Source organism: Pagrus pagrus (genome assembly GCF_965226575.1).
Source record: "Pagrus pagrus genome assembly, chromosome: 12".
Lineage (NCBI taxonomy): Eukaryota > Metazoa > Chordata > Actinopteri > Spariformes > Sparidae > Pagrus > Pagrus pagrus.
The window spans coordinates 7,509,493-7,534,676 of record NC_140196.1 but is presented as its reverse complement, the minus strand read 5'-3'; the positions used below and the strand labels follow the sequence as shown (position 1 = coordinate 7,534,676).

The 25,184-nt window shown below is 42.8% G+C and overlaps 2 protein-coding genes across 7 annotated transcripts in view; one reads left to right on the top strand and one right to left on the bottom strand.

The window, feature by feature from the left end:
* vwa5b2 (von Willebrand factor A domain containing 5B2) overlaps positions 1 to 12,319 on the bottom strand; it is a 16,768-nt gene extending 4,449 nt beyond the window's left edge. Inside the window, exons 1-15 of one of the 2 annotated variants that reach the window (XM_084369845.1) lie at positions 12,239 to 12,319; positions 9,617 to 9,805; positions 8,042 to 8,253; positions 7,192 to 7,407; positions 6,147 to 6,372; positions 5,881 to 6,038; positions 5,084 to 5,215; positions 4,873 to 4,997; positions 4,608 to 4,784; positions 4,394 to 4,504; positions 3,581 to 3,783; positions 1,593 to 1,707; positions 947 to 1,132; positions 562 to 778; positions 131 to 468 (exon numbers count right to left, since the gene is read on the bottom strand). In XM_084369845.1, coding sequence (XP_084225971.1) covers positions 131 to 468; positions 562 to 778; positions 947 to 1,132; positions 1,593 to 1,707; positions 3,581 to 3,783; positions 4,394 to 4,504; positions 4,608 to 4,784; positions 4,873 to 4,997; positions 5,084 to 5,215; positions 5,881 to 6,038; positions 6,147 to 6,372; positions 7,192 to 7,407; positions 8,042 to 8,180 — 2,343 coding nt within the window. In that variant the 5' untranslated portion in view covers positions 8,181 to 8,253; positions 9,617 to 9,805; positions 12,239 to 12,319. Of the gene's footprint in view, positions 1 to 130; positions 469 to 561; positions 779 to 946; positions 1,133 to 1,592; positions 1,708 to 3,580; positions 3,784 to 4,393; positions 4,505 to 4,607; positions 4,785 to 4,872; positions 4,998 to 5,083; positions 5,216 to 5,880; positions 6,039 to 6,146; positions 6,373 to 7,191; positions 7,408 to 8,041; positions 8,254 to 9,616; positions 10,106 to 12,238 lie in introns of those variants that run through there. The other variant, XM_084369846.1, reaches the window with a different exon arrangement.
* prss56 (serine protease 56) lies at positions 11,474 to 25,184 on the top strand. Of its 5 annotated transcripts, XM_084369851.1 has the most exons (16): positions 11,488 to 11,549; positions 13,221 to 13,282; positions 13,542 to 13,762; positions 20,478 to 20,636; positions 20,751 to 21,005; positions 21,150 to 21,339; positions 21,456 to 21,564; positions 21,694 to 21,850; positions 22,058 to 22,200; positions 22,337 to 22,496; positions 22,612 to 22,800; positions 22,903 to 23,094; positions 23,203 to 23,384; positions 23,653 to 24,226; positions 24,344 to 24,450; positions 24,562 to 25,184. In XM_084369851.1, exons 3-16 carry the CDS (start codon positions 13,714 to 13,716, stop codon positions 24,733 to 24,735), a joined length of 2,640 nt encoding a protein of 879 aa, XP_084225977.1. In that variant the 5' UTR covers positions 11,488 to 11,549; positions 13,221 to 13,282; positions 13,542 to 13,713; the 3' UTR covers positions 24,736 to 25,184. The 5 variants fall into 5 exon arrangements, with proteins under 5 accessions (XP_084225979.1, XP_084225977.1, XP_084225978.1 ...); XM_084369852.1 differs by lacking the exon at positions 13,221 to 13,282 and having other exon boundaries at positions 11,518 to 11,549; XM_084369850.1 differs by lacking the exons at positions 11,488 to 11,549; positions 13,221 to 13,282 and adding an exon at positions 12,286 to 12,351.

The window sequence follows — 25,184 nt, the reverse complement described above, 5'->3', positions numbered from 1 at the left end:
TTCTGTAGCGGTGGTGGTGGAAACTTTTCGGTCACGTCAAGCAGGAACACTGGAAACTGCTTTAGGGTGAATCTGATAAAATCAATCTTACCTCTGCTTTTAAAAGGTGCTATATAAATACAATTATTACCTTTTCTGACACATTATCAGGGGTTTCCACTGAAAGGTTTTGTTGCCATGTAGGGTCCGCCCATCGAGACAGGGATGATCTCTGTTCTGGAGGGGGCATCTTCTCAAGGCCTTGGGGCAGAGAGCCTGTCTCCAGCACTGACCCAGACGAGTGAGGGTCAGACAGAAAGACCCCACCTGCAGAGTCAGAGTTGGACGAGGCGTGTATGTGTGAGTGGGACTGTGTTTGGAGACTCCGCTCACTGCTGAGGGAGCAGCGAGTTAAGACATACTGCTCCTGGATGTAAGAGCTCTCCTGGATCCTCCTCCTCACGTCACTGGACCAGTCTAGCTCCACACCTAGAGCAGATAAAAGCTAAACGTTAGTCACTATGGCGTGAGGTGTCCAGTCTTGGATTTTGGATACAAGGTAGTCTGTGATGAGCAACCAACCTGGGCTGGTGCCAGGGTCTGTGTCTCTGGCACAGGAAAACTCAGAGGAGATCTCTCTGGAAATCTCCCGCAGTGCCTCCTCCAAGTCGGTGCCATCTGCACATGTCACCAGAGGCATTAACTCTGAGGCAGGAGGAGGTGAAAGTTCATCGTTTGATTGGCCAAAAACTGAACCAGTGGAGCCACGATGTACACCTTTATAGCCCCGTCCTTGAGACTATAAAATGAAAAAGTGAGATTAGATTATGCAGACAAAAGTTATTATGGTGAGGTGAGTAAAACTAAACTAAAAACTAAAGTAACTAAAGTAAAATCAAAATATACAGCTGGTTTTAGTTTCGGCATTTGTGTATACTCTACAAGAGTGTAGTGATGTATACTGTACCTCTGTCTTTTTTGCTTTGAAATTCGTCATGTCATATAGGGTGCAGTATCCAATTAGACGATTCCCAGGGTAGAGCGGAGGGATTTCATTGGGAGAAAGAAAAGCCTCCATGTTTTCTGGCAGGTACCAGTCGATCCGTACGTCAGTCAGTACAGGTTCAAAGGCCTTTTTCAGAGACTTGATTAGCTGGGGAGACAGAGTGGTCACAACATTTAAAAGTTAAGACTTTTTACAACTGACTAGTTCCCAGTGGTAGAAGAAGTATTTAGGTTCTTTAGTTATGTAAATCCCGATACATTAATCTAAAAATACTTCATTACATGTAAGACAAAAACTTACGTAAGTAAAAGTAAAAACAATATTCTAAGCAAAATTGAATGCACTGCAGAGAAACGGTCCCTGTGAATCACTTACTATTATATATTACATTAACACTAAATGCCGTGATAAGTACAGGTACCTCGAAATTGTACTCGTAATTATAAAGGAGAATAAATATTATTTTTATCCACTGCTGATGGCTTGTGAAATGCTGAAAGGCAAATATGAAGTCCTAAAGCTTTATGTTTACACTGTATCTCTCAATTAAAACTGTTCTGCAAGTCATATTTTCTCCAGTAGGTGGCAGTGCTGCAGTGCTGCTGACCTTGGGCTGGAGTCTCTCCTCATCATCCAAGAACTCTGTGGTCCCTCCCGTCAGTTTGGCAACGCCCTGCAGGAGTCTCCTGCAGGCTCGGGGACCAAGGCCCAGGCCGAAGCATCTGCAGAGGTGATGCAGTATAAACATTCAATTTATATCACATCCCTTGAGGAAATTAAATTATGATACCACAATTATTATGTGATCATTATCTTCACTTTCTACTATCACGGAGTGGTCTCTGATGCACTGTCTGCACCACAGATACAATATGTACTGTCACTTACCATCTGAACAAATCAAGTACCAGCCTCCTGCTACAAATTAGACTTCTGTAAGTATCTATTTGTGAAACTATAATGGCAGAGAGAGGCTTCCATGCGTCTTGGGAAAGAGAAAATTTGGAGTCATCAACTGGACAGAACTGTTATTTGGGCACTCTGAGGGATCACAATCCATTTGGTTAATTGAGAGTTTGAAAAGAGCAGGGGACAGGATAATTGAAAAGGCTCAGGCTTTAAGTGTTCCTTCTAAAAACAGCAAGACTGTTCGGTTGGCTAGATACTGTTAGCTCTCCCTGAACAGGACATAAAACTAGAAGGCAAGACAACAAGCATGTGCATATTGTGTGGAGGGACGGCCAAAATACAGTGGAGGAAGTGGCTCCAACAGGAGAATACTAATGAGAGATAAATGGAGTTATTGTGTGTTGCTGAAGGGCCTGGAGGAAACCAGAGGGGCGTGCCTCCTACTGCAGAGGAGAGCACTTAACGGGATTACTGGGCGGGGCTCAAAAATACTTCAGCCCTTTCCTTTCTTTCCTTCATTCACCGTGCTTTGGTCTCACTTCTTCAAGATCGCCGTCTGCTTGTGTCCCCTCTTTCTCTCTTCCTCCCTCACACAGTGTCTCTGTCATATTTATCACCACACTCTGCCTGCACTCACTGCACCCTATTCCTCTCCGCTTCCTTGTCACACTCATTGATTTAATGTCCTATCACAGGCCAGCCACAGAATAAATCTTTGTTAACTAGTGGTTTGATTTAAAGGAACAGTTCACCCAAAAATTAAAATTTAGTCATCATCTGGTCACCTCTGTGTCGATGGAAAGTTTTGTAGTACCACCAAACATTTCTGGAGCTTTAAAGCAAAACGGTGTTGCAGCATTCTCCTAAAAGACTGGAGAAGATTGTGACTCGTTTTAAAATGTAAAAAAAAAGGAAACAAAAGAAATAAGTGCAACTCGTGCAGCACAATCCAAGTCTCTGGCATCCCCATGATCCCAAATTGATCTGAAAAGGCATTACATCCAACCTCAACGTGCGGTCGAGCTCTTGCACCCACTTCAGACAGCGAACGCTTTTAACTTTGCAGCTACAGTGAAGATTTCAGCTTATGAAAAGGCTGTAAATTACATCTTTCTAAATCAATTTGGGATAAGGGGCTTCTGGAGAATTTATGGAGCTTAGGTTTTTTTTTGGGTTGTTTTCTCCATTTTAAAACAAGACCCTATCTTCTTCAGTTGTTCAGTTGTTGAATGCAGCAACACTGTTTTGCTATGAAGCTCCAGAAATGTTTTGTGGACTACGAAACTTGCCTGACTTTCCATCAGCATGGAGGTGAGCAGATAATAATTGAATTTTCATTTTTGGGTGAACTGTCCCTTCAATTTCTTTGTAAAGGAACAGTTCAACCGAAATTTTGTATGTGTTTTTGCCTAGTATCGGATTTTTCTTCACATGATTTATACGAGTTAAGATTCAAATTGGGGGTTTAGTTTTGATTATCACACTGGTAACTGGTAAAAAGGTAACTTCAAAAATAAGCTTAAAGCCAATGAATAGAAGTTGTTTCTTGACTGAAATTAATAAAAAATCTGCCAATGGACCAAGAGAAAAAAGCCTAAAAACAAGTCCCTGATATGTTATTTTCTACAGTAGATGATTGTGTCTTATATAATGTGCAATAAGACAATAATATTTTTTGCAGCGTACCTGCCAGCACATGTGTTTCTGCGGACCAGCTCCAGCACTTTAGCCACATTGCTGATGGATCCATCCGTGACAATAAAGACCTGCCGAGGATACGAGCGCTGCATGGGCTGTTGGTACACCCAGGACAGCGCCCCCAGCAGGTTGGTGCCTCGCATGTCAGCTCTCATCCTCTGGACGTACTCGTACGCCTGCGTTAGAGTGACCTGAGAAACAGTACAGTAGAGATGCTATCAGATCTACAGTAAAGGTTGGAGAGGCGAGCATCAACAACAACACCTGTCCAACTGCATGACGTCGCCTGTGCAAACATACACCTATGTTGTCAAGATAAATCCACTGTTTGATATCAGATGGTCCAATTACCCCACGAGGGGAGCAGAGAATTGAATCAGTGCGTCTCTAATAAAGAGAGAGCAAACATGCACACATTAGCACCTGCTTTAAAACCGCCTCAAATCACACCGTGGACAAACATGCCTGACAGGAGAGGAGATGGAGGGACATCTCTTGCCTTAGTGAAAATGCATGAAAGGTCACCATATGGTCAGGAGTATGTGCAAAGACTGTTTGTCCTTACAGCTCCTGGTCTGGATAAAACCCGATACTCTGCTACTAAGGCAACCCAAGGAACTGACCTATTGCCTGATTACAGAGTAGAACAGATAGTCCTACGTGCTTGAAAACATCTGCTTTCAGGAAACACGATCCAAATGCTCCATGTGTTTCGTTTTTCATATGTAATGGAGAATAACGTAATTTGTTTCACAGGAAATCTTATAAACAAGACAAGCGAGGTAATTGTGTGAAGCTAACATCAGTGCAGAGCTTGCTGGAGGTGAACAGAGGCTTGATGGTGGTGCCGAAGCCAACGATGTTGAGCATGGTGCCAGAAGGGAGACTCTTCAGTGCCACCACCATGGCTTCCTGTGGAAACAAAAAGCAATAGACAGGATGGGGTCTTTTCAATGTGTGCGCCTAAATCTAAAAACTAAGACTCATTTTCAGTGGTTTATTTAATCCATCTCACCTTTACGCGAGTGATGTTGGTGCCACTCATGCTGCCACTTCGATCCACAAGAAAGAGTAGTTCTCTGGTGGCTTTGTGCAGCTCCAGAGGTTCACGCAACAAGTCGGGACAGAAGTTGAGCATCAGGACGGGGCTGTTCAGAATGTCCTTGTGGTATCGCTTCCTCACAAACTCCAGCTGTGGAGTGGAACATCAGCATGTCAGCTTTGGGCACGTGTGAGATATCAAAAGGTAGATAAAGAGAGAAGTGCGAGCAACTACCAACCTTCCTCTCAGGTTCTGAGTCTTTGCGACTGCAACGGATGAAATCACGGCGGGCACAGATCTGCTGTTCGTACTGACTGAACGAGAGCCGGCCTCTCTCTAATATGACCAACGGGCTGTGAGGTTCTGTGGAAGAGTTCATTCAAGTCATACAAACATCAGACAACAAGGAAGAAAAAGATAATAGGGAGATATTCTTATTAATTGCTCACCGCTGAGGTGCAGAATGATCTCTATGTGTCTGTCGTATGGATGCTCCTGTGCCAACGTGATGTAGGTTGCTGAGGCGCTTTGGGCACTGGGGTCTGCATCTGCCCTCAGAGCGTGAGTGGGGCTCTCCAGGCCTACAAATCCATTTAGCAAATCAGTTTAGTTTAAAACATAATTGTATGAAAATAACTGTATTTCAAGGTGATATTTAGTTTATAACTTTACCCTATTCACCCGAAGTGTCTAAAAATGTATGAGATTTTACAATACAGCTCTTACACACACCAAACTTTAGTTTAGGAACAGTTTTATTCCTTAGTAGTAATAAAAGAGATGATTCCCTCGGTAAAAACCTTTGACTCTTATATCACAACAATATCAAACACAAGTTTTAAGCCTGGCTTTATCAATGTTCAGATTTCTGTTATGGATATGTTGTAAATTTGTGCATATTTAATTAGATAATGCATCATTTGCATAGTTGAACACAACATTTCAGAAAACTTGTAATACGAAAAAATTATTGTCTTAACAAAAGCAACCGACTAGGGAGGTTTCGTTATGATATCTTTAAGTTATTTGCCTATACACCAGTAGTGTCTCACCAGTCATGCATATTACAATTTTTTTTATTTCTACAGCACACACCAGTGGAGGAGATTAGGATTTTGTGTTATGGCTGTGTTTGGATTCAGGCCTATTCATTTGCTGTTGTAATGAGATTGCCCTGTTCCAGTATTTCACATTGACTGAGTCAAGACCCACTGAATCAAAGATATTTGAGTAGGAAAGGCAGTACCGGCCAGCAGGCAGGCCCCTCTGACCAGCAACTGGAAATTGAGTTCATAAGGTGCCAGGTTGGCAGCTGGACTGGTGAAGATGGCGTGGGCACACTGCTGCTCAGAGTCTAGGGCCCGGTCTTGTTTTCCTGTGGTGGTACGGAAACAGCTGGTTGGTCTGAGGAGGAGAACAATAAGCAGCAGTCAGTCTTTAATGTCTTCATTTATTGAAATCTACAATTATGGTTAAATAGTTTTTCCAGAGGGTTAGTTTAGTCATAAATACCCATTTTCTTCAGATTTCCCTCCATTTTCACTCTTGCTTGAAGTCATCTGGCCGGTCACAATAGGGGTGAGCAGCGCAGGGTAGACGATGCGGATTGCTCCATTTTCTAACGTGGGGAGTTCGAGTGTGGTGCTTATGACAACAGAAACGATATCCATGGGACCAATGAGGCCTGTGCCAACGATGAAGGTGGTTCTTTCAAGGTCTTCATCCAGAATGAGATGTCCTGAAGCACAAACAAAGCAGGTACATCATGAAACAATTGAAACAGACATAAGAAATCTTTCATGCCTTGTAATCAAATGAACCTAAAGCTACATTAGACTTACTTAAATCTGAGGGGTGTTGGTGTTATTAGATAACTTACTCCATGTACATGATACTGTAGCACCGCTTCCAATAAAATTATGCACTTCAAGTTGATATATGTTTGTACTAAGTGAATGCCATTTCACCATTAGGCAGACAGCCAAATCTATTTGCCTTCCTTGTCTGTCCTTTCCATCCTCGAGTGAAGCTAAAACAGGACAGAGGGGGGCCTTACTGTGGCTGCATTTGTATTTATACAGACACAAGATCATTACAGCAGTAGACAACAGTCTGCAACAGTTCAAACAGTGGTTTAAATGATTTGCAGTTCTACCATATTAAAGTACAAATTGCAATGTTTATCTACAAGCAAAATATGGGAAGTCTCATCAGTTTTAATTTCCTGAGTGTTTCCTCTATTATGGGCATTTTGGAAAGATTCATACATTCATTCTTATTCAGATATTACTCATCATGTCTGGGTTTGTAAGGCTGCAGAACAGAGAACCAATGACTAATGGCCACTAGCGGTATCTATGAATGAATTAGCTTGATTTCTGCTCAATGACTCAATGGAGAGCCCCATAAACATGGTTTATGTGAGTGTGCATGAAAGCAAATCTAATTTCTTACTTGTTGAGGCTTTATTAAATCATATCAGGTAACTACATAGGCACCGTAACACAAACACAAGATTTTTTTTCCTTTGTAGCATTCCTCCATCCTCCCTCCTCACCATTGGTGCATTGCATGTCGAGGCTCGAGCTCCCACAGCAGCCCCACTCCTGCCCACTCCCACAGTGGCCTTCAAGACCAGATCCGGGGCAGCAGTCCAAACAGCAGTCCTTCAGCTTCCCTCGGTTCTGGATCTGGACCCCCACCAACCGGCCTGCAATCACAGCCTCAAAGCCCACCACAACCTCCTTTTCCCCGAGAGGGTACACAAACACACCTAGAAGACCAAAACATGAAACAATGATTTCTGAGTTTTGCTTCAATTTGGAAACATAACATGTAATATGTTTTAAAGTACAATAGATATTTGTAAGCGCACAATAAATTCCCAGTTTTACTTTGTCGCTGTGGACAATTAATATATTTACTGGGATGGCTGCTAACATGCTGGCATTGCAGTTTTGAGCAAAATTGTTCAACTGCTTAACTTTTATTTAATTTGGGAGTTATCACTTTTTTCAAAGGACATATATGAACATCTGACTAACTCGATGCAGGTGCGAAAAGTATCACTTTAGTCTTGAGAAAAGACGATACCACACACTGCTTCACTAAACATATTTACACAAAAGTTTAATCTATTACAGACAAACTCTCAAAACCAGCCAGCAAACATGAACTCATATCAGATAATACTGAGCTGCATACAAGAATTACTGGGTTGTCATTTGACACAGATTGCTGTGTCGAGTAAAGAAAGCTTTCTAGTTATTTTTCTTACAAACTCAAAACAATCTCATAAATTTGATGAAATGATTTGATTTTATATTCAACTTGATGACATATGGAGTCATTACAGTTAAATTGCAAAGATTATTATTGTCCTAAGAGTGTAGCATCACACTACTCACCTTCTACTGACTCTATGTCAGCATTAGCATAAGTCAGGTGTGCGGTCATGCCCAGGGAGCAGCCGTTGGCACAGGATTTGATGCAGGAGGCCTTGAGCAGCAAAGGTTCCCACGTAGAGCAGTTTCTCAGTCCCACCATCTTTCCGGGGCAGCAGCAAGCCTCTACTCTGCTGGTTGCATGAGAAGACAGGTGCAGAGACCAGTGAAATGGTCTGAGCAGACAGGAAAAGGCAAATATGTGAGTGTGCATTTTAATTCTCTCATTTTCCATTCACAGCACAATCTCAGTAATCTTTATAAATCAGACCTGATTTGTCCTGAATTGATTAAAAGCACCTGAAATGTCAGTTGGTTTCACATTTTAATGTAAAAAAAAAAAAAAGCTTGCTGCCAGATATCTATTTATCAGCTCCTGAGCATGTTACCAAGCTATCTCCTCTCCTCAGGCTCTTAGCAACCAGATGTGATAGTTTGAGTGTAAGAGTCCTGGTCAATCATTAACATTGCGGGTCAGCACTAACTACGCTGTGCATCATGCCTAACATATGCAATCAGTAGCCAACCTGTATGCAAATCCACGTGGACTTACAACTACTGCTCTACTACAGCAAGATGATGGATGGTAAGAGTAGTAGACTCTGAAACTTAGTAACAAACAACCAACTTATCCTGATTCCCTTCAGCGTGGCCATTTATGTAACTCGGGGCCCAACGCAATAATTCTTCTTGACTGACTACTTAATAATAAAGTGCAGCAGGTGCAGAGACCAGTGTACAGATTACAGCTCAGTGAATGGTCGACTGCACAAACCCATGTGTGTGCGTGCGTGCGTGTGTCTGTATGCATGTGTGTTTGTGTATGCACGCATGCAGGCAAGTGTGTGCGCGTGTATGTTTACTGTGGTCCAGGTAATGGTCTTTTCACATCTACGTTTCTAACAAGATCAACAGCCTCCATCTGGCTACTGTGCTCTCAGCTCATAACAGGCAAATAAATGCCTGGTTTGTTAAAGTAGCAGCGAGCTGATCCTGTGAGAACAACAAACTGAAAAGTACAACATAGGACCCCTGTGAAGACTGCCGAGACTCAGAACTGTGGCAGAGCTGAGGAATAAGCCTGACAGACAGCTTTATCACTGAGGAAAAAGATAGATAATGACTTCTTTACACATTATGAGTTGGTCGTGTGTGTGTGTGCGTGTGCTTTTTTATTACAGCATATAAACATACAGAACCGGATTAATTATAAAAAGTACACATGTGCATATTAACCTTTTAAATTACTGTCTGAAACTCAAACAGATATTTACTAAAACCATAAAAACATTTAGTAACACGTTTTGGCAAGTTGCTCATGAGTGTCTCTAGCAGCTGTTGTCTACAAAATGAAGCTTTTAAAAGTATATCCAAACCTTACTGAGTGCAAACTCTGCATTTCCTCTATGAGGTTTAATGATCCTGTCTGGGTGTTTGCAGTAGCACAGCTGGCCAAGAGTTAGCTCAATACTGCAGTCCCCCCTGTGTCAGTTACAAGCTTACAGATAACAAGCAAAATAATCATCCAGGAGCACTTACTGTACTGTTCAGTGCAGTGTCTGATAATTTGCCTCCGTGTCCAGTCTCTGCATCACATCTGCTCGCGGGTTTCCCAGTGATACAGCGGTAGGAGTTTTCCTGGTAACAGATATGCTCCTGCTCCTCTCTCTCTCTCTCTCCGTCTACCTCTCTCTTTCTTTCTAGCTCTCCACGAATCCAGCAGTTTCCCTATAAGGAAAGAAGAAGAGTTATATATTCATTGATACAATATTACAAAATAGTTCAATGGGATGAATTTGATCGACAGTATATATAGACAGATTATTGCTTGTTTAGCCTAAAATGATCTTGATGAACTACATAATATGTATTTTCAGTATTGGCCGATCAGAATACACAAATGTAAAACGTTCCTTTCAGAAGACCTGGAAATGTTACTGCTGTGATCAATCACCAGCCCGCAGCTTTGCACTAACCCACATTTCCTGTTAAGTGAAATGTCATCTGCTTACCTGCTCTGACCTGAGCCACAGAGCTGATCAGAAACTATGATCCTGAACCTGCTGTGCAGGCACAAGCTAACGCACAACGGTAAGTGAAGCAGCGCCTGCTTTTCATCCAGACAATTGGCTGTGATGGTAGCAGCACCATAATTCATGGCTAATGGCTTGGCCAGAGAGAGGAGGGGTGGTGATGTGTTTTGCCTCTTCCAACAGGTCAGTCAGAAAGCAGCAGCAGCAGCAGCAGCAGCAGGCGTGGGTAGGTGAGACCAAAGGAGCAGCAGCTTTTTGTCTTCTATTCTCCATTTTAATGGGTCCAATGCTACAAACTTAAAAAAAAAGAAAAAACAGTAAAGCTTCATTTTGAAAAGAAAATAATGAGAACATATGGAGAGGCAAGTAAGAAAAAGACATAATCATGACTATTTTGCTGTGTCTTGATTTCATTTATTTCTTCATTCTGTACTTTAAAATATAATAAATTGCTATTTTAATTAAGCCAAGATGTACTTTCTCATGTTATTGTTTTCTTCATGTGTTATTGCTGTACAACATTTTGACCTTTATATGCAAAATCAGCAGTTTTTTCCTTGTCTGATCATAACTGAAACTATCTGCCAGATTTACTGCTGTGTTTACGAGCACTGAGAGCAGAAATTATTTTTCTTCTAAACAATGAACATGAAATCGAAGTTGAATAATCCATAGTATGTCATTCCCTTATTTCATTTAACCGTCATTTAGCTTTTTAAGGTGGAAGCGCCCATTGCCACAGGATAAAGGCAGCATTAACTCCATGTGACGTCTATTAGACTGGTTCAACGGATAATTTTTACAATTAAATTAATTAAATTTGTTGCACCAGTTAAACACAGAAGGACAGAGAGTGAACGTTTGATATTTAAAGTGGGAAACATTCACCTGTTTGTTTTAATGTTCATGTTTGGCCTAAGCTTGTATTGTGTCATACACTGAACCATATTCTTCATACAGCACATCTAACATACTTTGTGCACTTTTAATTACTAATTAGATGGTGCAAGTAAAAAAAAACCCAGAAAAGCCTATACATATCAAACTATTATATTTTGATATGGGTGTGATGACAACTGTATCAATACTCACCTCTGGGATCCTGTGTGACAGAGAGTACCATGAGTATCCAATCTGCTCCCATACTGCCTCCATGTGGCCATTTTCTTCTTCCATCATGGTAAATCATGATCTTAAACAGCCAAATGTGCACTCCTGGTGAGGTTATACTCTTTACATTATCATCTTTTCCTGTTAACCTGCTGGACATGTTCCATCCCTCATTCAACTCAATCACACTCTTCACCATTTCAAATAATGTCTCTTGTAATATGTTAAACTAATAAAATAACTCTATACTGTAGTTGCACATTGTGTCTTGTTTATACTGTCTCTGGCTCTACCTGCTGAAGCCTCTCAGCTACCTGGTGTTTAAAAAGGTTGGTGAGTAATTAACAGTAGGCCTAATTGCATATGAATGTACATAAATTACTCATTAAATTTAATTGATGTTTCTGACATTGTGTTTGTATGTTTTCGGCTAATTGTGTTCGCTGGACAACTGAGGTAACCGTTAAGCTAACGTTAGCTACAGCTAGCTCATCAGATTAGTTTAGCTAGCTAGTTAACTTCAGGCTCGGTATCGGGAACAGTAACCGTTGCTCAGAGTGGGTGCACACACAAGAATAAGCTACATACCTTTTGCTACCAGCCTTTGCTAATTCAGCACAAACATGAGCTAAATGATGCTGTTTCCAGCGAGGGTAACCGTAGCTGTAACATAATGCTAAAGCTAGTTAGCTAGAATAAAAGAACATACCCAATATCAGGATAAACTTCTATAATATAACGAGTACTTTCCCGAGCTAAAGAAAACAACCACAGGCAATAAATGTAGCCTAAGTAGTTGATGGTATTGTCTGGTTTATTACTTAACACTATCTAGCGACTTAGCGTTTAAAATCCCCAACCAGAAGTAGTTTCAATTAAGTTAGCTAGGTAACTACAGTTTATTTGTATTCAGCTGACTGTAAGCAGGAGAAGGATTTAGTAGACAGCCAGGTGGAGAGCATGTCATGATTAGGGCTGGTGCAAGGCATCGACATGACGAACGTAATTGATTACGTACATACGTCGACCGGGAGGGTGAAGCTGTACTGCCGCCATGCTCGAGCACTTTAAGCGGAAGCATCCAGGGGCGGCTGGATTCACATCGGATCTGGCGGTGCGTGAACCTCGCAGGTGGGTGGTGTCACTCCGTGGTCCGTGTTTGTGATGTAATGGGAACCCCGCTCATCAGTTTGCCAGAAGAGAAGCTGCTATGTTGTTGTGCTACTGATATGCTGGACCTACAAGTGATTATTTGTCCTCAGTGACTGTTAAAAATACCAGTAAACAACCAGGATGGGGCAGATCATTACTGTGTTTTAAACATCAACATTTCCGCTGCAGCCAGAATAAAATGTAAAACCTGCGTTTTCTCCGCAAGGCCAGATCCATTGTGAACATAAGTCCTGTTTACTTTTTGTCACCACCCAAACGTAATATATATTAGGATTACACGATTACTAGTTAAAACTGCACTATTTTTTGTTGGGGAATAACGCCCTGCAGTACATAGGCCTACTTTGTTGATGATTGAATTAAATATTAAAATTTAAATGACAAGTTTTAAAATGCTATTTTGGGTAAATTCGTTTTGATATTAATCGAGTTGGGGGGAAAAAGTTGGATTAATCAATAAAAAATAATCATTAGGTGCAGACCTACTCATGATGCTTGCCAAAGGAGCCTACGGCTATCAAACCTCTGTCACTGTTTCACTCTGCTTAACATCCATGCATTCAAGAGCTTTAAATAGAGCCTCACATCATGCAGGACTCCCTGTAGCAGAGGATGTCTCTATACCAGACTGTAGAAGTTGCAATATTGTGACACTAGATGTCAGCCTTCTCAAGTCAGCTGTGGACTGGACTCACTTCTTTTTCTGCCAGCCAGTTTGTCCAAACAGGGGCTATATTTAAGTGTTGGTGATTTTCATCTACTCTGTGTTTACAATCTGCAGTTACCTCTGTTAGACCAGAATTACAACATTTTTCTGTCGTTTGCAGCTTTCAAAGACATCACATTACCAGCTTGACTGTCAAAGTAGAACTGCACATAATAACATCATGTAATGTATTTTTTAGTACTGTCTGATTTACACATAAGTTATATTTTTAGCTTTATTGATGGAGGTTGTCAGTCATCCAGGTCATAGTATTTCTAAGTGTTATATCGTCAGCAACTGGACTTGTTTCAGTTTCTTGAAACTGAAAGTCCAGTTGCCTACGATATAACAGTTAAACATTTTAGCTTTAGTTCACACTTTAACATAAATTGTTCCAGTTTTTGCCTTTATACTGCCTAACTTGCAAATGCTCAATTCTCAGGTTGCCTCATACACAATATGGAGCTAGACTTGTTCAAAGGATTGGTGTATGTGCACCGAAGCCTTGCCTGAACGTTCTGTTGTTGCAGGAACATGGTGCAAAGAGTTTGCGGCTTTGTCTTAAACACCAGCACTGTGAAAATCTGAACAAGTGCAAAGAGGCCTGTTAAACCATGCTACAGCACGCCGAGACATATTTTAGCCTGGCCTCCCTTCCTGCAGGTAAGGTATATCCACCTGTAGATGTTAAGTAGAGTATACAAGACAAAGCCACGTTGCCAGTTTGAGGATAAAGTGCAGGTTTTCAAAGGTCAAAGATACAGACCGTCACCGAGCATCACAGCATCATTCTGGGTCGGGAGCCCATCCCATGTTAAGGCTGTGCTGAGGTGACGTAAATAAATATTAAAACAAACCAAACTCCAAATCTGCTGCAAATTTGAGTTTAATTCAGTTTTAAAATATAAGCTTATTTCATGCTACCTGCCACTGAATTTACCGAGTGATTTTATTCCATAAGAATATCACATTGTATGACAAGACAAAAGACCTGTATAGATTAATTAATATCATTATTCTAATTATTATAAACGTTATCAACCACATCATCATTATCACTTAATTTAGGGAAAGTGGATATTTCATTATTGAACAGTTGGTGGTTAATGTGCATTTAATGGCAGTTAATGTGATTGTTGAGGTCATAATAGATCTAATTAACAACATGTCTAACAATGACCCAATACAGGCCTGTGCAGACGAGCTGCTTCTGCTTGACTATTGTCATGGGGTTCAAGTGTCTGTCTGTGTGGAAATGTTGGGAACCTCTTCTCTCTTGCGTACCCCACTGACCTAGATTTCAATTGTTTTCTGCCTGAGACAATGGGAGAAATGGTTTCATAACTGAACACAATACCTGGGTGTTATTCAACACGATTGTTGTTAGGTTCTCATTGTGGTGTGATTTTGCGCTGAGCATTGTGTGTTTTCTTTATGTAACCTGCTCAAGCAGCCGGCCAGCGACGAGCCTGTGCACCCCACAATAAATCTCTTCTAGACGCTTCAACAGATGATTGTGCATTCACATGATTTTTCCGTGGCCCAGCCAGTCCAATCACTTGCATGAAATCTTATTCTCCTAAGACATAATTGATTGTTAAAACCTGAGAGACAACAAGATTTTGTGGTTGTCTAAAAATTGAGCATAGCTGTAACCTGGGCCTGAAAAACAAAATCACCTTGGTTATGAGCTGCCAATTTAACCTGGAGTTATCGATGATAATCTGCACTGTCCTTTAAAACAATCTGTGATTTCACATTTTTCCATTTGCTGTTGAGCAATGCAATTATAATTGTGTGTACAAAAAACAAACCTTGCAGCTCTTACACCTGTGTATAGTATAACCAAACCTTTCAAACAATTGTTTGAACAACTTTTTATTTCTACCATAGAGGTGCTCCACAAATCTTTAAATCTTCTCAGATCTCCAACAAAAAAGTTGTATTGGCCGCAGACGAAGTTTTTATTTGCTATTTGCATGTTTCTGACCCTCGTAGAAGCAGCATCACGTAACGAAATCCCACGTGAGGCGAACATATTTATTCTAACCAGAGAGAAATTATCGATTTAAGCATTTACATTTCTATTGAACAGATTATCAAAGATTTACCCCACCTCTCTTACTCTAATTGAAAATTCATTGAAATTGGGCCTGATCGGATCAGTCTCTTCTTTAAAAATATGTAATAAGATAAAAGACCATACATGGAGTTACAGGCAGAAATAAGATGCCCCAAATTCAATACAGGCAATAAAAGCACAGTAGAGGGATGAATCAGTCAAAGGCACGGGAGACCATCAGAGGTTTGGATTTAGCTTTGAAACTGACTGAAGTTGGGGCATGTCTAAGATTATCAGGAAGTTAATTCATTTAGCTAAAGGCAGCTCCATTCTCACTGGTTCTGACTCGGGGCGATACCACTTAATAGCTTCCTTAGGATCTAAGAGACCAGCTGGGAAAAGTATTTTGGCCTGAGGGTGTTGAGTGCTATAAACAACCCTCACAGGTACATGATGTACTTAACTCAGTGCTGTGTTCAAGGCTGGTGCACTGGCAAACTCAACTAGCTAAGAAGCACCACATAAACTGTCACATTAATTTGAGCAAATTTGTGCTGATTAGGATTATTTGCAGTAGATTTACAATTATATTGCTTAAGATGAAAGAAAAACGCTGAATAATGAGCTGTGCACAATCTTTTGACAGCAGTGTTCATGATTAAATGAAGCCAAAGTTGGAAAAGAGTTGATAAGGTAGAACATCACAGCTTGCAGTGATAGAAACAGGCAGGCGAAGCAGAAAAGAGAGGCGGAGCGCTCCGTGCTCGGTGGATAGATGAAGGAAGAGTGAGCAGAAGGCAAATTAATCAAAGGACATCAAAGGGAAATGGACTGAGGGAGGGAAGGAATGAAAGAGTGCCGCCCGTTTGTCCCATGCCGTTCCCGCTCCGCTCCGCCTGAGCCTGCTCTCAGATCTCAGGGCCATTGTGCCGCACGGGTGCATGGAGGGGGCTGGGGCACAATGCACACAATATACACACAAACACACACACTAACAAATGTCTGAGAGAAAAGTTTAGATATTAAATTTTTCCATCTAATTCTGGCTCCTCATCCTCTTAATTCTCTCTTGTTTCTCATCCCTGCATACGTAAGCTTGCTTGTATTTTGTTTCACCAGTCGAAGCGTTTGAATCCACCAGAGTCGGCCGCACAAACTTTTGCCTGAAACATAAACACACAGTCGCACACTCTCTAACACATACTGTATGTTGTTGTCAGTGTGAACTCTGCCGTCAGTGCTGGCTTGTGGCAGCAGTGGTCGGCGCTCTTTGATAATGCCCTGCTAGATTCAGCCGCCACTCTTTTTTATCGTTCAGCCAGTTAGTTGGCTCAAAGTTGACTCCAATTTGCGCTTCTCCTTTGGGTTACTGGTCGGCACAGACGTCTTTCTGTGCCCACGTAGACTGGGACCATGCCCCTGTGTCTTTTGCTTGCGAATGTACAGAACATTTTGTTTATGTGAGCTTTATACTCTGATCACTCTCTGCAGACTTTTTGTTACTATCCAGGTCAGTTTCACACTGTAACAGGAGTATGCACATTAGAGTTTTTAGAATATTTAGAGAAAAACGTGCTTTTATGTTAAGGTGACAGGAGCTGAACTGAGCAAACCTGCATATCTGATTTTGACACATTACACATCAGCAGTTCTTGCATGCAGAGTGTCTGTGATCTATTTCTGTCCCTCTGGGGCTCCTCAGAATGAGCCCCTTAAGTGGGTGATGAGTTATAAAACCTTCAATATCTCACAGCTATTAAGTAATAACAGCCGTAAAAAATAATAACAGCCATTTAGGCCCTCATCAAGGCAAGTACCTCAGCTTTTAATGGCTGAAATGCATAGGCATGGTTTTACTGCTCTTATGATTCAATGGCCAAGAGATAATTCTTTAAGTGCCTCAGACTTCTTCAACAATTCTCTTATTTCTCACTTTAAAATCAGTGTAGACAGTCACAGAAGCCACCCTATTGGTTCAATATCAAACATCACATCACTCATTGATACAGATCATATTTCAGTTGGCTTAAAGTTTTAAAATGTCACTGTTCAGGATGCTACTTTGAAAGCATGGCATGCAAACTACCAGTTACTTGACACTGGAATAAGTTGAGCTACGGCAAAGCTTCACGTGAGAGAAATCTGATTTGGCAACTAAAGCTGCTTCGAAAAAAATAAGTAGACGACTTTTTAGAAGTTTAAACCTTCACTGCAAAAAGTCATACATGATCCAAGATTTTAAATACACCACTGTGCAAAAAATTACAATAGAGAACTGAAACATTTCTTTCCTTTGATAGTCCAGACTTTTTTGTAGTTTCAGTAGTTACTACATGAATAACAATGCAATTATGAATGAAACTGAACTATCAGCATGCTACTGCAAAATGTATATAAAACTACTAGTTTAAGTACACAAACTTTACTGCTCCCCAACACTGTAATGTTTTTACAGGGGTAGTTGTATCTCACATAATGCTAGTGTCTGAGGGGAAAAGCTACAGTAACTACACTCTTGAATCTTTTTCAGATGTGAGGATTTAGATACATGATCTCTTTAATAAGAAGAGTCAAACATTTAGTTTAGGGAAGAAATGGAAGAAATGCGAGACTCAAATACAAAATAATGTTTTGATTTTTTTTCCATCAATGATCCGTCCCAGACTTTGAAAACACACCGTGTTCATGAGCACTTTTTTTTTTAATTTTTTTTTTTTACTGTATCTTTATGTAACAAAAGCAGAGTTCAGCAGAGAAAGACAAAAGTGATGTGAACTGACAATATTTTAATGGGGGGGATAAAAGACTGTAAGTGATCAATGGAGGCGGCGGCCAAGTGATGCCCGGGGGACTGCTTTGATGTGGGCATCCTCAGAGGGACGCCGGGGACAATGCCCTCTTTGAGGGGCATGCAGAATGGCAGACACTTCCCTCTCCCTCTCTCTCCCGCTCTCTCACACTCTGTCACTCAACCTCCCTCCATCTCCTGCTCGCTCCGCTCCACGCCGCGACTCTTCGCTCCATACGCTCGTCCACGTCGCTCTCCCTCGCTCTGCATTCCTCCACTCGTGTCACATCAGCCTATATCCTTATCTGCATAACTTTCTCCCTCTTCCTCTCACATTAATTAATTCAAACAACACCCCCTTCCCCGCCGCCCAGCCAATCACTCCGCCTTCCCATCTCCCCCCCCCCCTCCCTATCTGCATCTCTCTCTCCCTCCCTCTGTCTCCTTTCATAGAACCAAACCTCTTTGTGATGTCCAGCCTTGGCAAGTTGCGCCCGATTTGCTGTCACAGTCTTAATGAATTCATCTGTTTGTGTATTGGCCATGGGAGCATTTCTCCCTCCTCCCTCCCTCTCCCTCTCCCTTTCCGACCCCCCACCCCACCTCCATCTCTTACTGGTGTTCCCCTGGGGGCTCTATATATACCAGGGACCACTCCAGGCACCTATTGTTCCTCTAAGTAAACTTACAGACAGATGCCCTGCACCACAGTGTGGGAGAGAGCCCAAAGAGTCAGGAGGAGGGAGACAGTTAGCGATTGCAGAGAGCGACCAGACAGTACTGACCTGGAAACACCGCAGGGTAGCCTCATCTCTAGCACCTCTGCATCCTCTTTGCTCGTTCCGCGTGTCTCCTGCCCGTCTGCTTGTTGTCACTGCGGAGCGGAGGTCTGATGTTCTGACACCATGCTGCTGCTGATATCACTGCTCATCATGGGACTCGACTGCTTGCTGGGAGCCCCGACAGGTCGAGAGGTCTACAGGATGCCCCAGAGTGCACTTAAAGGTACTTTTTTATAAACTTACACAAGTTTATTTTTGTTTCTAAATGATGGCAGTATACATTAAGTAGACGTGACAAACAGCTCGTTTAAGTGAATTTCGTTTGGGATTCTGATTGCTGCGTAATAAGAGTTTCTCGAAGGTGGCTTTAAAATAACTTGTTAAAATGTATAGAATTGAGAACTACTTCAAGACAAATGATTTAATGTAAGTGAGCATCCTGCAAACTAACACTGGTGATGCTGTGATGCGTCCGGTGATGCTCCCAAGTCCCAAGCCCAGCGCTTCCATACACATATCTGCAGGTTTTTGGGCAAACGGCTGACACATGTTCAAATCCTTGAAAGTTGTACTTTTGTTACAGGCCTACTTTGTTATGTACGTTGGATGATATGTGTGGATCCATACAGTATACGATACACTTTAACGTTTAACTGATGAGCATCAGGTGTCTGACCTTGAAGGAAGCAATACTGAAAGAATAGAAATGTTTTCTAGTCTTCTTCAGGCTACATTTCATTTTCTCCGTTTCTTAGGCAGACCCACTGCAGAGAAATTGGTTAAATCCTGCAGTACAGCGTAGTGGTGAGGGACCTCTGCCCCTCTCTAGTTGAAGTGCTGAGTATAGCCGAGCCTCCATACAAACAACTGGTGATGGCAGTGTGTGTTTGGAGTGTTTAGAACAAGGGACTCAGGGTCCCAGCCGCCCCGGGGCTGCCAGCCCGTGCCCCTACGGCCCGTCCCTGCCCGCCAGCCTCTGCCAGCTCAGCCCTGGCCTTCTAATTAAGTCTTCAATCAGCATTGTTGTTGTTAGTGGCCTATCCTGTGATGTTGCGCGGCACAGAGGGGGGCTGCCGGGTCGGCGGCCCGATTGATGTGTGCCTGCAGAAGCCTCACCAGCGCGCTGAGCGTGAGCTAGCTCCCCTAACACGCTGCCAATGAGCTCAAAGAGCAGCATGAGAAAAAGGGGGCTACTCACACACACATACCAGAAAGCTGCACCAGTTCATGCTAATGCTCACAAACGCACATCGTGTTCCCACAGCAAATTACCACAGGACCCTCCTATGTGCCTGTCGCCACATTTTCCCTTTCAGAAATCTGGTAGTTTTGTAATTCAGTAAATGTACATGTATTTATCTTAAAAGTTTGCACTGAAGCCAATCATTGGATTTTTGAGGCCGCCACTGATGTCAATATTTATTTCATACACAAACAATTTTTCGTAGCACTGCTTACATTTGTTGATCAGTTGTGACCGGGATATGTACGAACAGTATTGAAGATATTACCACCAGCTTATCTTTGACGTTCTGCAATTTCTTGTTTCGAATATGAAAATATATTCATGTTTTTTACAAACATGAATATATTTTCATATCAACCTGAACAATATATTGGTCTGGCTCCCTGGTGCACTTGTCTGCATCTCGGCATATCTCCTCTTCTTCTTTAGCTAGTCTCACATCTTAATGCCTTTTTAATGTTTTTTAATATTCTGTTCTTTCTTCCTGTTTTCTCCTGCAGCTCTGTCTGATCGTGGCACTGTGGTTCTAGAGGCGGCCATGTCCAGTGCCCTGTCCACCCTCGAGCGCGCATCGTCTGAGAGGAGTCGGGCTGAAGCAGGCTGCCGGGGCTGTGTTCCCTGTTTGTTTCAGGACTGTGGACAGTTGAGTGGCGCCTGCTGTAAGTAAAATGTGACTCTTCTTACTCTTTTCCTTCTTGAGCATCTTTAGTCGCTGTGTTCTGCATTACAGATGAATGCTCTGAGTTATTCTAACTGTCATATCTCCCCTTCAGCATCTCCTGCCAGTGCCTTATCAGAGCCCAGCTGTGATGTCATCACTAAGGCCCAGAAGCTTCAAGATGAAGCTGAGCGGAGTTGGGCTCTGAGCCAGGCCTGTGCGTACTACCAGCATCGCTGCCCACCTGGCGAGATAGACAAGGAGACCTGCATCAGGATCATGGGTGAGAGTTGCAGCGCCCGTGTCCTCCAGTGCAGCCTGCTTAACACGATGCAGAACCTGGAGCCTGCGACACAGACGCATGCACAGGGTGAGGGAAACATATCTTTGTAAAGACGTATTCATACAGATGATCCTAAGGTTTTCATTTTCACAGCGCTGATATTAAATGTTTGTTTACAAACAGACGATTGTGCTGCGATTTCTGACCATCAGTGTCTCTCTGTCCCAGCAGCAGTGTGCGGTCAGAGGTCGTCCGCGGTGCAAAACATCACACAGCCTCGCTCCCGCATTGTGGGCGGCTCTCCTGCTCCTCCAGGCAGCTGGCCCTGGCTGGTCAACCTCCAGCTGGATGGTGGCCTGATGTGCGGAGGGGTCCTGGTGGACAGCTCCTGGGTGGTCACTGCTGCTCATTGTTTTGCCGGGTGAGTGTGCATCTCTGTTTTCTGCAACTATAATAACATCTTTGCATTTGCAAAGCATTTGAGATTATTTTTCCTCCTCTCACTCCCTGTAACTGTTATTGTTCTGACCTCTGCAGCAGCCGTAGTGAGAGCTACTGGACCGCCGTGGTTGGGGAGTTTGACATCACCAAAACTGACCCTGATGAGCAGGTTCTCAAAGTGAACCGCATCATCCCTCATCCTAAGGTAACAATCCAATATCATATCTGATTATATTGTGTTGTCTCTTCTACCACACCTGCCTGGTTGAACAATCAAGCAAACAGATCAGTCTTCAAGTAATTTAATCAGTCAAACTTTCTCCACCTCCTGCAGTTCAACCCAAAGACGTTTAACAACGATATAGCCCTGGTGGAGCTGACGTCCCCTGCTGTCCTGTCTAACCGTGTTACTCCTGTGTGTCTCCCCTCTGGCATGGAGCCCCCTACTGGCAGTCCATGCCTGGTGGCAGGCTGGGGCTCCCTCTATGAGGGTGAGTGGGAGATAACTGACATTGATTTTCACTTTAGAGGTATTTATAGCTTAGTTTTCTGCAAGCAAACTTAGAAGCTTTTTTTGTCCAGAATATGTGCCGTTGATGCTGAGGAAGACTTTGAGTTTGTAATTGTGTCTCATTATTTAAACGTATAAACACTCGTCGTATAACATGTTACATTTCTTTGTGTATTATTTTCTACAGACGGCCCATCTGCTGATGTGGTGATGGAGGCCAAGGTGCCTCTGCTGCCTCAGAGCACCTGTAAGAGTGCCCTCGGCAAAGAACTGGTCACCAATACCATGCTGTGTGCTGGCTATCTCTCCGGAGGCATAGACTCGTGTCAGGTAGGAACTGACACACCTTCAAATCACTTTAAAAGATCTGATGTTCTTTTGTTTGACCCTTTGCCATTTTCTAAAATAAAAAACTATAAAAATCAGCTTTTTAAAATCTTTCTGTGGTTTTTTTTATCATCTGTAGGGAGATTCTGGAGGCCCATTGATCTACCAGGACAGGATTTCAGGTCGGTTCCAGCTCCACGGCATCACCTCGTGGGGAGACGGCTGTGGGGAGAAGGGCAAGCCTGGAGTCTACACACGGGTGTCTGCTTTCTCTGACTGGATTCAGGCTGAGATACAAAGTGAGTCTCGAGCAACAATAAAACAACACAAAAGCTAAAATATTTGGATGGACGACATACGTCTTCGGTGTTAGAATACTTTCTACAACGCTACAATGTATGCTTGTCTTTGTAGAGTCATTTGGAAGCAGGGAGCCAACATGTCCGGAGCTTCTCAAGACAACAGAAATGACGGAGGAGGAACAGAGGGCCGAGTTCAGCTCTCTCTGTCGCTTCTACACCCTGACCTGCCCCCCTGGTCAGTCCGCCAGCTCTTGCAGTCGAATGGCCGAGGACAAGTGCCTCACCCGCTTCAAGAAATGTCGTGAGTATTCATAAGCACAGTTTGATGGATTTAGAAGGACTACGTGTACTCTTCATGTTGCTTTGAGGTTTCTGACGTGTTGTTGTTCTCTCTGCCACCCAGAGCTGCGTTCGTTCCTGCAGACCCTATTGGACTTGCTCCAGAGGGCCGAGGACTACATCAGGGACAAAGTCGACTTGACCTTCTTCACCCAGACTCTGCCTCAGCTAGTGGAGCACATCTACAGCACGGCTTTCACCCACACCAGAGAGAGGAGGGACCTGGGCCTGAGCCATGGTCTCACACAGATCCAAGGTACATGATTGTCAGATGACTTAAGCTTAAAATGTACAGATAACCATGCAAACTCTCTCCCTGCAGTGTAGTTTGTCATTATTGTAACACGTGTTTTATTACTTGCAGAACAGCTAGGTGGAGCTGTGGTGCCAACAGAGCAGGGTCCTTCTCCAGTTCCTCCAGCCTTGTTCAGAGAAGTGGGACCCTCAGTGGATGACTGGGAGAAGTACCTGAGAAACGTGGCCGAGGACCTGGAAAAACAACACTCTGACACACAAAGAGGACAGGAGGAGAATCTTTTCTTACAGGTATTGTTTATGATATTTCTGAGATGTCCAAACACAGATTAGTTTGTGTCACATTATTTCAACTAATGCTGATAAAATGTCAGCATAGTCTTACGATTGAATATTCAGAAATCCTTCGAAAAGTTAACAACTATGTACCATGTTTTGGTCCTTTTGTTGGAAAGGCAATCTGGGAAATGTATCATACCAGCATATGTAGACGTGGCAATTAAGTGTAATGTTTTGATGTGGATTTATTTGAAGCTAATCTCCATTTTTACATCTCCAGATGGAGGACGTCTCAGTGCATCATCTGGAGGGAGAATTCCGATCTGTTATCTCAGCTCTGCGCTCCAAACTGGACTCACGAGCCGCTCCTCCCATCCTGCACTTGGACACAGTCTACCTCCAGGAGGACTCTCCCGACAGTCCCCCTCTTCCTGCTTCTTCCACTGGAGCACCAGGCCACACCGGCCCCTCCTCCTCCACCTCCTCCCAAGAATCCCAGCAGCCTTGGTCACTTCTGTCAGCTCTGATGAATGAAATTCAGAAATTAAGGACACAAGATGAAACTGTGACAGAAGATGCGCCACAAAGTGAAACCTCGGCCGATAGAGACGCTTCTAGTGACGTAAAATGGAGCACAACCTCAGAGGATTTTACTTTTGATGAGGATGGAGAAAGAACAGAAATAAAGTCTTCAGCGTTACCAGAGCAGTCAACAACTGTCAGTCTGCCGGTCACTGAGGGTGCTCACACGGACACGACAGCTGACCCACGACAAGCTGTAAACAATTTAAGTCTTCGCAGAAAATACAGGAGCCTTCTTCGCAAGAGGCAGATACCTGGGGCCAATGGGAAAAGTACGTGCCATGTCCAGACTTTCATTCAGTACCTTTACGAAATAATCCATGTAATATGTGGTCATGGGTGGATGTTATTTGTCAAATCTAAAATGAAATGTTTTTTTTGTCCTGTAGTTTGTCCTGGAGTGAGAGAGTCCTCGCAGCAAGTCAGCCAAGTCAGAGACTCTTACAGATGGGTCTTAAATATCCCAAGCAAGAACCTACGCATGAACTTCCAAGAGGTAAATCGCCATTTAGGAAGCAGAAGTTACGTAAATAGAAACTTTTTATTCTCATGTACTAATCATTTCTCTCTCTCTCTCTCTCTCCTTGTTACTCTCTCCCTTCTTCAGGTGTTAGTTGATCTGAGCTCCAAGAACGATCGAGGACTTTACCAGGCGCGGGTCAGAGCTGTAGTGGGAGGACGACCTTTGACCTTCTACAGTCTCGTGGGCCTGGAGAATGAGTCATTTTACCGTAGCGTGCCAAGGATCATCGCTTTGGCGCTGGAGGCACTCAAGACTTGATTTTATTGACAGCAAGCGAGAAGAATAAAGACTCAGACGAGGGACAATGGCACAAACACTCTCAGAAAGACCCCTCGTCACGGGAAAGAGAGAGACGCACATAAAACGCACACTCACACAAACTGTACTTCTACTTCCGTCTCCTGTGAAAAGAGTTATCTTGTTTTTCCCCGCCCGAGAGCCTGACTGTAGCTCTTAATGAAAACCATGAATGTATCAATCCAACTATCGACCGCCCATCACGCCACAGGATGTTTTCTTTTTGTTTTTTGTATGTGGTTGGAGACGCAGCCTTGTCTAACTTATGAATCTGTACAAAATAAGTTATTCATATTGTCTTTTGCAAAGGTTGAGCCTCTTGTGAAGCAGACAGACTGTATATATTATTCATATTCTTACCTTATTCTTACCATATTTATTTGTATAGAGCAAAGCATTTGTATTTTTGT